This window comes from Leptopilina boulardi, unplaced genomic scaffold (assembly GCF_019393585.1).
Source record: "Leptopilina boulardi isolate dan_hultmark-lab unplaced genomic scaffold, ZJU_Lbou_2.1 LbouV2_202, whole genome shotgun sequence".
Taxonomy (NCBI): domain Eukaryota; kingdom Metazoa; phylum Arthropoda; class Insecta; order Hymenoptera; family Figitidae; genus Leptopilina; species Leptopilina boulardi.
This window is the reverse complement of record NW_026137755.1, coordinates 121,511-135,992: the sequence shown is the minus strand read 5'-3', so window position 1 is coordinate 135,992 and position 14,482 is coordinate 121,511. Positions and strand designations below refer to the sequence as shown.

The following is a 14,482-nucleotide window of genomic DNA, read 5'->3' as shown; positions in this document are numbered from 1 at the left end:
AAGTAATATATATTCAGAACTAATTTCCATATGGCTTCTTCTATATCATCGAAAATCTATTGTCCAAAGTCAAATTTCTCTTTACAATAACCCAATTCAATAGACAAATAATATAATTGCAGTATATTTTTAGTAGAGATTTGCATAATAATTGAATATATAATTTATATGTACTTTTGTATAAGCTTGTACTAAAGCTAAAATTGAAAAAAAAAATTGTAAAACTCTTAAAAAAATATTTATTTGTATTATTGATAAAATTAAAAAACTATAGAATGCCTGACTTAATATTTACTTCTACTACTGATAATATATTAGAAAAAGTTTTTAAATGTCTGACTTGACATTGACTTGCACTACTGATTTTCATATTTAGTTAATATATATGACTAAATATTGACTTCTACTAATGATTTTTAAAATTATTTATTTTGTCCGACTAAATATTGGTTTGTACTACTGATTTTCATATTTAGTTAATATATCTGATTAAATATTGACTTGTACTACTGATAGCATAACAAATCTTTCAAAAGTCTGACTAAATACTGATTTGTACTACTGATTTTATTAATTTTTTTAGTTATTATGTCTGACTGAATATTGACCTGCACTACTGATTTTTAAAATTCTTTATTATGTCCTACTAAAAATTGATTTGTACTACTGATTTTCAAATTTAATCATTAAATTATTACAAAAAAATTTTAAATATACTAAGGTTAAATTCTTAAATATTCTATTTTTCATATAAACTAATCTAATTTGACATAACCTTAAATTATAATATAAAACCTATTCTCATCTTGCTGACGTATGTAGAATAATAAATTATATTACATTTCATAAATAAATATGTTTTTTGAAATATATATATATATATACATTATTAAGAATGGAAAGTGGGTCAATACTCGATATTTCCGGACTAGTTTTTTTATAAATACAATTTTTATTCTTCACCGCAGTCGCAAATGCAAAGTGGACTCTCTCAATATTCATGAAACTAAAATCCGCATATATAAGATTTTCTTGTAAACTATATATATGTATTGAGAAGAAATGTGGATATAAAAAAAAACCCTACGGCTTATTTCTTCTGACACTAGATTTGTTTGATGAGATCCAATACATATAAAATAAAATTCTCTCAATTTTTCCTCGAAACATTATCTTAATAAAATATTTATATTACATATGAATAAGTTTTTTTTTTTTTTGGTCTATTCTTGTTTAATATAAATATAATCACAAAATATTTTATGGAATAATAAAATATCTCAATATTGTCAATTGTTTAGAGAATAAAATTATTATTTCGAGAGAAAAGAAAAATAAAATTGGTAAAAAGATAGGAATTTTCTTTTTTGGTTTTAAAAAACTTTTTTTCAATAAAAATCCATTTTTGTAAAAATTGAAAATGAGGGGCAAAAAAAGAAAAAACGTTCCATGGTAAGATGGATATATATGCGAATGTCCTAATGCCTGAATGGGGATGAATTTTCACGTAAGAGATGTTGCTGCCACTATATATTATATGGAGGGGATGGTGGCCTGGTTTCATTGAACCTGCACCATTTCCACCCTCTCACCGACGCACCAGAAGGGGATGAAGCAGGCTATGCATAGCCCCGTCGTTCTATATATAGGTCCTCGTTTCTATAAATAGAATCCAACTACCCCCACTCAAAGGAACGACTATACACGTTGACGGCGCGCGAGTTCGCCGCACCGGGGCGCTTGCACCCTCCCCACCAAACTTTGCACAAACTGAAACTGCAATGTCTCTGCTTACCCATCCAAACCTTCTCTCTTAAACTTTCGCAGATATAAATATATATATATATATATATATATATATACACAATTCTATCTTAATTCCCTCGTTTCTATCTTCAACGATTCTCTAACTGACGACTTATTTCTCTTTCTTCTTTTATTATTATTATTATATATCCATTCATGTGTCATTCATTTTTAGTTTTTGAAATAATTTTCTTTAATAAAATTAATTTATTATTTTTCTATATTTTTCTTTTAATAATGGTAAATTTTAATATATTTTTTTATTCTTTGTTTAAATCAAATTCAAATTTTTGAAATTAAACGGGTGCTGAATATTTTTTTCTAAACAAATTAAATTGTTTATCATTTGGAATATGTCTGGAAACATATGTAGAGGCCCCCTTTAAAAAATATGGACGTTTTCTACCCCCCTAGATTTTTTTTAATCAAGTTTCGTTGGAAAAAATTCAAATTTTTGAAAACGTGTGTACTGAATGTATTTTAAATTCTTTTATTAAAATATTTTTTAAACACTTTTTCTGTGTAAAAATTAATTTTTTTCCACATGTACACAATACATGTATGTTACATTTATTTTTGTAAATTTTTTTAAAATAATAAAAATTTTAAGAAATGCAGGTAAATAATAATATCAAAATATATTTTTAAACTCTTCTTTTAATCCGTAATGTGCATCGTACCCTACACATACATATATATATATATATAAAAGGGGTTTATTGTAAACTCGCAGGTTGTTTGTTTAATGCATATTTAAGCATTTCACCGCGGCTTATATGCGCGCACCACTACACACACTTTTAGTCTGATCGCTCAAAAGCTTTATACACGAAACTTAAGGGGTTTTGATGTGTTATAAACAAGGTTAACAATTTCCAATTAACCACCTTTCTGTGTTATATATATATATGTATAATTATTTCCAAAATTAAAATAGAAACATTAATTTTAAGAAATTAAATTTTTTTAATTAATTTTAAATTAAATATGTTTTCTTAACATTAAAAATTTAATCTAACCTTTTAACTAACCTCCTATAATCTTTTTATAACCTAACAAAATTTTAAATAAAAGGATAATTTTAATTTAGAAAATTTATTTTATAAAGTAATATTATTTTGATAAGGCAAATGGCCAATTTTCTAATAAGAAATTAAAGTACAAGTAGAGATAAAAAAAGAGGGAGATAGAGAGAGAGAGAGGGGGGGGGGTTACATATACGGAGTGTATATAGTCACTTGTTCCATCCTCTTTTCACCCTCTATTATATGACCGTGGAGAGGAAAATGCACCTATTTATAACCCATTAGCAGAGAGTGAAGTTTAATATAAGGCTCGCTGAACACCCCCCCTCCCTTTCTCTTACACACACAAGTTTAGTTTCTATTTATTGCTGGGTATTAATCAATACGTTAAATGCCAGTATATCCAACATTGCAATGGTCACCTCCGCAGAATATAGTTGATCTTAATCAAGTAACTGTGAAATGTTACTATACTTTTTTTTTGCTTGCTGAGAATATAACAGCTTCAGAGTGATAATTATCACGTCGAGCCATTAAATTCTTACTTAGAGCGACATAAAAGTCATTTCTTAATATAGACATATAAAAGCAATATATATATATATATATATATATATATATATATATATATACAGCAGGGGTGAAAGGTCACTATTTTCTATTATATTTAAAAAGAATTCAGGGGAAAAAAGTATAAAACTTAATAATATTTACTTGTCATGATGATAAAATTAAAAAAAAAAATTAAAGCCTGACTTAATATTGACTAGTACTACCGATAGAATAACAAAACTTTCAAAAGACTTATTATATATTTACTTGTACTACTGATTTTCAAATGTAGTAATTATGTCTGACTTAATGTTGACTTACACTACTGATTTTGAAATTTATTTATAATGTCTGACACTATATTGACTTGCACTACTGTTAGAATAACAAAACTTTCAAAAGTCTGACTTAATGTTGACTTACACTACTGATTTTGAAATTTATTTATAATGACTGACACGATATTGACTTGTACTACTGTTAGAATAACAAAACTTTCAAAAGTCTGACTTAATGTTGACTTACACTACTGATTTTGAAATTTATTTATAATGTCTGATACAATATTGACTTGTACTACTTGATAAAATAACAAAACTTTCTACTAGTAATTTCAAAATTTGTTATTATGTCTTACTGAATATTGATTTGTACCACTGATTTCCAAATATAAATTTGTCAGTAGTACAAGTAAATATTTAGTCAGACTTTTTAATTTTTTGTAATTTTATTCACTAGGTACTAGTTAAAATCAAATTTAGTCAGATGTAATGACTAAATTTGAAAATCAGTAGTTTAAGTAAATATTTAGTCAGACCTTTAAAAAAAATTTAAATCTTTAGTAGTACAAGTAAATATTTAATCAGACTATTTCAATTTTTTAATTTTATCAGTAGTGTAAGTAAATGATTAGTCAGTGTACTTTTATTAATTTTTTTTAAACCAGTTGAATAAATAAATGTTAAATCAAACTTTTTTTGTAATTTTTTGATCACTTTATCAAAAAATTTTAACAAATCTAATTACAAAGTTTTTAAAAAAAATTGTTTATGTAATATCGTTAAAAAAAAGAAATTGTAGAAAGCTACAAAAGAAATAGTGCAGAAAGACATTAAATACTTATACGACTTGAAGGTCATAATGTCGCCAATTCGTTTAGATCTTTTTATGACTGCAATTCACTTCGCAAAAGGTGTGGAAAACTTCTTTCATTCAATTTGACGGAACAGATGGAAAAGGAGTGAGATTCAATTCTGATCTTAAAATGCATTGCAGTAAGATCATTTCAATTGATATTGCCGGTCAGTTGGCCCTTTGAAAATCTCAGTTTTTACCGAAACCTTTTTTTTTCTTCAAATAAAATAAGTATGAAAGGCTTTCATTATCGATTTTCTTTTGTGCATTACATTTCATAGAAAGAAATTTAATTTTTATTTTGAAAATAATTTTTCTTTTTCAATTTGTATGAATAATAAATAATAAATAATAGATAATAAATAATAAATAATAAATAATAAATAATAAATAATAAATAATAAATAATAAATAATAAATAATAAATAATAAATAATAAATAATAAATAATAAATAATAAATAATAAATAATAAATAATAGATAATAAATAATAAATAATAAATAATAAATAATAAATAATAAATAATAAATAATAAATAATGAAATAATAAAAAAGAAAATTTATTTCGTTATTATATTTTACGCACCAAGGAGATATTTTCCATATAGTTTTGCGCGACTGTAACAAATAGGATTTCGATTTCAATTTTCAAGGAATGTCGTTATCGGGTGAGATCATCTTTCGAGTCAAGAATAGTAGAAAAATGGTGTGGTAGTAAAAAAAAAGGGGGAAGAAAAAAGTGTGAGCTTATCCACTTGATGCGATCTTGTGAAATAAGAAACAATTTACAGTCGCAAATTATTTATCTTCATTTACAAATATTTAATTATTTTACTATAACATTTCTAAACTTTTGATTAATTTTGTAAAAAAAAAAATCTCATTTTTGAAAATTAAAAAAAACAAACATTCTTTACGAGATATATTGAAACATAACCATATTGTGACAAATAAAAAATTGTATACAACAAAATGTCAAAATTAAGAGGTTAATAGAATAAAATACAAAAAAAAAAAAGGTTTTTACTTTCAAAAAGTAAAGAAAAGGAAATGGTTTTTAATCCTCTTATTAAAGTTGGCAAAACTGCCGCGGGACTTCCACTTTTATCTCTATTAATACAAGTTTGTAAACGATTAACAATACCAGTATCACGACAAATTATAAAATATGGCAAATCACATCCATTTTTTCGAAAAAATTTTTTAATTATGCCCGGCCGTTATTATCATCAATTGGAAATAAGATCAAAATCACTTTTTGAACAAAATGAAATTATTAAAAAACAAGAGGAAAAATTTCCACTATTGGATGATTTAGCTGCAGAAGCAATTGGAACACAAATAATGATTGAGGTAAAAAAGTAAATAAAATATTTTTCTCCAATTTCAAAAAAACAAAACTAATCAAACTGAAAAGGATCTATTTTAGAAAATATAAAAAAACATTTATAAAATTTAAAAAAAAAAAAAAAACAGTAATTAAATTTTTACAATTCTCAGTGTGCAGCTTTGTTAATTTTTGTATGGCTCTCAATGTCTGAATCAAAAGCAAAATCATTGTCATCTGAGAATAAAAGGCTCAACGATCTTGATGATATGAAAAATTGGAAAAATGAATTGGAACGAAAAGTTGAGGAACAGAGAAACACCATTCAGGATATACTCATGAAAGTTGAAAACATATTGTCATAAACTTTTTAACTTTTCTCCGGAAATCTTTATCCAACGGTTCATTTCCGCTTTTGGAAATTCTCATATATTCCTAGCAATAGTAATAATAATAAAAATAATAATAATAATAATAGTAATAATAATAATAATCATCAATAATTCTCGAATTTTCCAAGTATCGACTGTATCATAAAATTCATTCATGTACAAGCCATCATAGACGTTCATTACATTCTGTTGTTTAAAATGAAAGTCAATATAGTGGAGCAATTTTGAGAAGAAATGGAAATTTTTTTTTGTGTAAATAAAAAATTATTTTCATTGACCACAACATTTTTGCGTCAGTAGTATTAGTAAATATTAAATCAGAGTAATTCAATTATTAACTAAATTAGTACGAATTAATAATAATTATAGTACTAATTATAGTACTAATTAAATTAGTAATTTTCTACTATCAGCCATTTTTTGACTAAAAATTAATCAAATTGGAAACTAATTAATTTTGGTGCATTTGAATTAGTCAAAAGTGACTATTTGAAACGTAGAAACTGAACAAATAATTTCTATAAAATTAGCACTTTTTTTTCCATAAGTTTAAGTTTGAAATATAAATTGAAATAAATTAACAACGTTGAACTCATAGGGGGAAAAACGGCTTACAAAAAAAAATACATAAGTATGAGAGAGAATATATTATTGGAATATCCATTGAGTCGAAGCAGCCAAATATAGAGAAGGAAAATTAGCATGAGTTTGCATAGTGATACACTTTTATTTTATCTAATATTATATATATACGCTATGCATTGGAATCTGAAGCAGCAATATCCTCTAAATTATTTTATGCGCCTTTGAGAATAAAAGAATTCAGAATTATATATTTTTGCCGAGAGAGAGAGAGAGAGGATATCAAACTGGTTTTTCTATAAAAGACGATGATTTCCTTTAAAAACTGCGGGGATGGAACAATTGAAAAGATATATGAAATTTTGTTTGTACACTTGCCAAAAGTGTATTTTTTTGGTATTTTTCAGAAAAGCAAAAAAGAAATTTATCATAGTTTTAAAAAATAAATAAATTTATGTAATTTAATAATTCATTTTTTCTTTAAATTACAAAAAATGGAGAAAATATATGTGAGTCTGACTGAATATCGACTTTTACTACTGATTTTCAAAATTAGTTAGTATGTCTGACTCAATATAGGCTTGTACTACTGATTTTCGAATTTAGTAATTATGTCTGACTAAATATTTACTTAAATTACTAAAAAAATATACTATGTCTGACTGAATCTTGACTTATATTACTAATACAATTACAAAACTTTCAAAAGTCTGACTAAATACTGATTTGTACTACTGATTTTAATTTTTAGTTATTACGTCTGACTAACTAAGTATTGACCTGCACTACTGATTTTCAAATTTAGTTGTTTTCTGAGTTAATATTGACTTGTACCACTGATTTTCAAATTTAGTTGTTATGTCCGACTCAATATTGACTTGTACTACTGATTTTTTTTTAATTTGGTAAATTATATATTACTAAAAAATTCAATTTTACAAATAAAATAAAAAAATACAGAAATAAAAATAACACTTTTTGATTTATATTTTGTGTTATGTAAATATTAATACCAATTCGTCGGGATTCTTTTGTAACAAACATATTTCATTCGTTCTTTACTATATAGTATATACATATATATATATATATATTTATATAAATGTATAGACAAAGAATTCTGTGCACATCCGTCGCTGGGAAAAGCGGCTCTTTTTCGCACATAAAAGAAGTGGAAATTCACAGAGAAGCTTTTTTTTCACCTCCTAGATTGGAGAAATGTTGCAGCAAAGGAAAAGTATTTTCTTTCTTATTTTTTACCGATCGAGATGCGCGCGGTAACGGAAATAAAGACGTTCTGAGAGTTTTGTTTGTCGAAGAAAGGAGAATTTTCTAAAAGAAAAACAAAAAAAGAAAAAAAAAACACCATCGAAAAATTTATTTAAAAAAAAAATGTCGAGAATGAATGTGTAACATCAAATTTAATCTACTCAAGAAGAAAAAAAAAGAAAGTACAACTAAATTTGAAGCAAAGAATTTTATATTATATGAAAATTTGGATTAAAGTAGAAAGATTCTGTTTTAGTCAGACATAAAGTCAAAGCGAAGTAGAAAAATACTAATTTAGTCAAGACACAATTTTGTATGAAGTAGAAAAATAATTTTCTTTTTTTATTTCGACTAAAAATATTTTTTTTTATTATTTCGAAAATTGAGATTTATGTTTATGTAGCGCTTATTGAATTAATTCCAAATCTCTAAACATCACTGTCAAAATTTAGTACAAACTTCTTGAGCTTATCATATTCTCTTAGTTCACTACACAACAACATAAGTAAAGTCTTCGTTAGTTATACTCAAAACTATTCTACTATATATATATATATATATATAACTATTCTCGAAAATAATATTTTTCAATATTACAGTTTCTAATTTTTATATTTGAATGCAAAAATATTATTTTCGATATTAAATTAAATGTTTCCTGTTCTCAACTTTTAAAAATAACGCAGTCTTTTCTTTAATAATAAAATGTGTTTCCTTCAATTCCTGCCATTCGCGGTTGAACTTTAAAAATAAAAAAGAAAAAAAGTTGAGAGAAGTAAAACTTTCGAATCGAAGAAAAATAACTCCGGATAAAGCGTGGTCAAGAGCAATTAGATACATTTTCCCTTATTAAGTTATCAAAAAAAAAAAAAAAAAAAATACTTAATACAAATAAATATTTATTCAATACAAGTAAATAATTACTTAAAACAAATAAATAATTTTTCATTTCAAATAATTATTTATTTAATACAAATAATTTTGTATTAAAAAAAACTAGTTAAACCAATAATTTCTGTATTTAAAACTTAATTGACTTAAATAAATATTATTTGTTTCAAGGAAATATTTATTTGATACCAGTCAAGTAGTATTTGAATCAAAAAAATTTTTTAATAAATATAATTTACTAATAAGAAAAATGAATTTTAACAGAAAAATTGAAATTAATATAATTTTCAAAAAAATTCAAAAGAAAAAATATCGAATTTTACATTTTATTTCATTACTGATAACATTTGATATCAGGTTGAAACAGGCGTTGCTATTACTATCATTATAACTGTTATTACCGTATGCAATATCGAGAAGCATCTTCGATATCGACTGGCATTTCAAATTATTTATGTTCATGACTTCTAATATTCTACTGCACTTTATTTCATATTATATATATATATATATTTTTTTTTAAAACGTTTTTTTAAAAAAATTATCCACAATTTTCATTTGTATTTAGAGAGAATATTTTAGAATTATAATAATTTTAAAATTATTTGCGATAGAAATAACAAGAACTAGAGTAAGTAAACAGGGAAAAAAAGTCATTGGAGTATATTTCTTGATTTTATATGAAAAATCATATATGTGAGAAGAATATTTGTCCTTTTTATATATATATAAACATGTTTTACTTTTTTTTTTTTTTAGCAAATATAAGTTCTTGATTGCTCTATACGATTCGATATTGACCATATCCGGTTTCGCTGAGCACTTTTTTCTCTCCCCCCCCCCTTCCAACCCTTGAGTATGAGCTCCTTGAAGAAGCTCGATTTCCTGTGGGAAACTCACTTACAGTCACTCTAACCACCACTAGAGAAGTAATAGTCATGTTTCTTCGTTGAAACATAAAAGAGGTCATAAAAGAAGATTCCTCTCCCTTTGACCTCCTTGAATATATCTTTCTCTCTCTCTCTCTCTCCTTTTTTTATTATTTTTCTCATCGTTTTCTTTTTCCTTTTTATTTTTTCTAAATTACTCACTTTTTTCTTCATTAATTTCCACCTTTTTTTTTTTTCATCCCGCCCCTCTCATGATTCTCTTAAAATGGCAATTCCACCAAGAATATTATAAGATCGTATTTATTTCTTAATTAGTTAAATTTGTCAAAAAAAAATAAAAAAAAGCAACTTCCTTTTTTCATCTCGAAATTTTTCTCAATAAAGGTAAAAACTTTTAAGCTAAATTATTATTACATTATTTTTTACGGTAGTTTTCTCATTTGTGTCTCTTGGAGTAAATTAGATGTAAAAAGTAACAAAAAAAGTAAAATTTCATCATGACGAATATGTTTTTTTTTTCTGTTGTAGAAAAAAGTTTATATTAATAATAAAAATAACAAAGTTATGAATAATTTCAATCTTTTTTTTATAAAATTTGTATAATTTTTTTTTTTTAATTTGCAAATAAAAAAAATTACTTGCGACAAAAATTACAAAAATTTTTTCAATTGCAGTGTATATTTTTACTGTGCCATTTTTCTGATCTATTTTCAAGATGATATTGATGAAATTTTTATTAATGTAATTTTGTACTTTATTGACTTTTTACATAAGTAGCTGCATAATTGCTGTGTACGTCCTCCAATACATTTTTAGGAAGAAGTCAATAAATTTATTTTCAGTATCCTATTTCTTTTTTTCTTCTCTCCAAATGACACACTTCCGAATGATTTCATATATTTTTAAACAATCCCCAAAAAAGAAAAATCTATTTTTATCTTGAAAATTTCTCCTTTCTTTTGGGGGGAGGAAAAAAATGAAAAAACAAATACACTATAATAAATAAATCATTGTATTTATCATTTCTAGTGGAAAATTTGTATTAAAAATACGATACAATTCCCTACACATAGAAAGAGATCTATTCATTTCTCATCTTTTGTTGTCCAAGTTTTTATTAGTTTCTTGACCTGATTTTTTTTCTCATTTTTTTGAGTGTCATTTCCCTGATTCTCATTTTATTTCTATTCTGAGTTATAATGTCCCTCGAATATATATATTTATACACACACACATATATATATATATATATATATATATATATATATATAAATGGAAATGGTTAGAAAAAGAGACTGGTAAAAATGAATCGAAAAAATGTCAATAAAAAGAAAAGAAAAACGAGAGAAGAAGAAAAAAAAAAAGGTGAAGGAAACATAAAATGTGACGAAATGAAAAAAGATTGTCTCGCCGAGTACAAGAATTTGGCGACTCTGTACAGGAGAGTCAACGAAAGAGGGAACTGTAAACACAAACAAGATTCGCTCGCTTTGAGGTCAACTACAACTCTTCAGTCGTGAATTCAAGAAACATGAATACATTGCCTTACTTTTTTTTCACCTTTAAAAATCGTACACAAAACTTTTTAGTTTTTTTATATAAAAATTAGTGTGAATTAGATTTCTCCTTTTTTTTTGTTAAAATTATTATTATATACTTTTAAAAACGATTTTTAAATTAATATGAAGAAAACTATACATATATTTAAAAATATAAAATAGTTTTTTGTTTGAAGATAAAAATTTTTTTTTTCCATTTCTTTTTTTGGAGAAGATCAATCATAATCGATCTTAGAGAGAGAAAAATTTAATAACTTTCAAAAAAAAAGTGGGGTTAGAGAGCATTAGGAGTGTTTTTCTTATTTCTCGATTTTCACATTCGACCAAAAAAAAAAAAGGATTGGATAGTCAAGAATAGATGGCGAAATTCGTTGGTTGCGGATAAATTCACGAAACGTCGTGTGCAGACATCAAGCCTTATAAAAAAAAAATTATTTCAAAAAATCTGTTTCAATATAAAAATAATTTTTTAGTAAAAAATTTTCCATGGAAAATTTTTCAAAAATGTTTTTAAAAAAAAGGTTCCGTTAAAAAATAATTTTTTCTTTATATAAATTTGAATCGACCATTGCTAATGTATTTTCTCTCTCTCTGTCTCTTTCGATAACATATTGTTTGGTAGAAAATTATATAGCTTTTTGGACAGAAACCGTGCCAAGAACGACAATCGTGACAAGAGATGTACTGACATTTTCGTGGTTTACGGAAACGATGCACATAAAATGGAAAATAGTGTCAGCTCATGTTATTCCTATGCTATTTGAAACTGTTTTTTTTTTCCCTCCCACTAAACTTGTATAACTTCAATTGAGTGAAATGGACACTGTCATGCAATTTTTATGAAAAAAAATAAAAAAAAAAAAATGTATGACTTCAACGTGTCACCACATATACATAGATCAATAATTTTTATTTCACATTCAAAAATATATTTACACCAGTCAGTCATCAAACTTGGTGATAAATAAAAATTTAAGTGCAAAAAAAAAATATTTTCCTTTGTTAAAGAATGCGAGAGAAAATGAAATTAAATTTAAAACTAATTACTGTAGTTAAATAAATTGATTATAAATTTTAAATCACTTATCTTAGTTGTATATTGTTTTTTAAATTATTCTTGAATGATGATCACGTACCTGAAACATAAAACATAAATCATTTATTGTCACATACATATTTTAATTTAAAAAAATATATAATTTTCGAATATTAAAAATAGGTAGTGTAATTTTGGTAATAGAAACAAAATTTCAATCAATTTTTTTTAGATAAAAATTTAAATTATTTAAAATTTCTTATTGAAAGGACATTTTTGAATTTGAATTGTTTTCGCGCCACAGCGCATCAGTCGACGATAGATGGCGTGCAAGCGCTTTAAGTTAGGTTAGGAAAATAATCTCGTTGATTAGCGTCCCGGCAAAAACGTAATCATAAACTAACTTCTAACTAACTTTTTTCGACTTTTATATAATTTTATTGACTGCTCCGAATTAATTTTTTTGTTCCCTCTAAAAATTCCTGGCGGATTATGAAAACCGAGATCTAACCGAATTTTAATGACAATTATAATAGATTTTTTAAAGAAGAAAATTCAATTTCTCACTATAGAATTTTTCTTATCGTTTCAAAACAAGAAGAAGAACTTTTCTCTCATATAATTGAATTAAATAATTACTATTTTTTTGTAATACATTTAAAATACATTCACAACTTTATTAAACATTCCAAAAGAGTAATATAAAATGTAATTCAGATATTGACAATTTTGTGCTCAATAAACTTTATCTTCTTAAGGGTGGAGGAATTTTTTTCATATAGCAGTAAAATTCCAAAGTAGCTCTACGTGTAAAGATTGAAATTTTTATAAGCTTGAAAAAAAGTCTCTTCTTTCTATCGTATCTTTTTTTTCTGGACAATGGAGGGGAAAAAAAAAATTTAATAATCGTTCACGCATGTGAGCGCAGATCATTTATTAAGGCGACAACAGCAACAGTGAGTTGTAAGTGAAGAAATATGGCGCTGGCCTCATTAGAGGGTATAAGAAGTGAGGGGGATGCTGTGTTGCTTGGGCGGTCGGTATACGATAAAGTCACTTTAAAAATAGAAAAGGGCTAGCGAGAACAAGGTCGTAACTATTACACACTCTATATGTGTACACGTACTTGAAAATATGGTACGATGCATTTAATCTTTCACTTGCAATTACAATAATTACCAAAAATGTATCTCAATTTAAATTATTCTTAATTTGTAATTTTTTTTATTCAATTTTAATAAATACAAGAAATTCGGCTAATGTCTTCTACGCTAGTTAAATTAGAATCAGAGTGGGGGAGATGAGAGGCCATTAGACGCCGGCGTGTGTTCCCCCACCACTTCTATTCAGCCGAAACATTCAAACATTTTGCATTTTAACGAACAAGTTATAAAATAAAATTCCCAAGAGATTATCAATTATTAGAAAAATAAGTTTCGCATGAAAAAAATAGTAGATAATAGTGAAAATAATCTGATGACATGACTCGCGTGCTCTTGATCCCTCTCGTAATTGTATACTCGAGGTCATAACCGCGACCTTAGCTTTTCCTGTATTGGTTGGTTGTACCCATGCTCTCGGATCGATATCGGCCCGTGAAGAAGAACCAGCATCCACTAAAGCGCCATTCGGCCTTCGCTGCTTTCTCTCTGAATATTCTCTTGGTGTTCTGCTCTTTCTCTTTCTCTCTCTATTCGCCGGTCCCATGACAAGCTTTTTCCAACCCCCCTCTAACATGCTGTATTGAAGAAAACATAGGGTGCGGTATATCACTTTGGCACACTACAAACTCAACAATTGCTGCGTAAGTCGATACTGCTTATACGGCCATGATGTTACTTCATAAGAAAATCTTTTTTTTTTTCGATCAAAGAAAATCTCCATAATAACTTAACATTACCAGTTGGCTATTAGTCTTCTTGTTACGGAATAACAATTTGTAATAAGAATAAAAATATTTTGAAATTAGTTTGTTATAAATTCTTTAAAATAAAAAATGTTTTTTAACTTATTGTAA

General features: G+C 25.9%; 2 protein-coding genes across 3 annotated transcripts in view; one reads left to right on the top strand and one right to left on the bottom strand.

Moving 5' to 3' along the window:
* LOC127278463 (two pore potassium channel protein sup-9) overlaps positions 1-14,482 on the bottom strand; it is a 66,930-nt gene that overhangs the window by 36,224 nt on the left and 16,224 nt on the right. The gene's annotated exons all lie outside the window — the stretch shown is intronic.
* Positions 5,172-7,143, top strand: LOC127278464 (uncharacterized). Of its 2 annotated transcripts, XR_007842494.1 has the most exons (3): positions 5,172-5,872; positions 6,020-6,290; positions 6,837-7,143. XR_007842494.1 is itself a non-coding variant. In XM_051300198.1 (2 exons), exons 1-2 carry the CDS (start codon positions 5,570-5,572, stop codon positions 6,209-6,211), a joined length of 495 nt encoding a protein of 164 aa, XP_051156155.1. In that variant the 5' UTR covers positions 5,172-5,569; the 3' UTR covers positions 6,212-6,515. The 2 variants fall into 2 exon arrangements, 1 of the variants encoding a protein (XP_051156155.1); XM_051300198.1 differs by lacking the exon at positions 6,837-7,143 and having other exon boundaries at positions 6,020-6,515.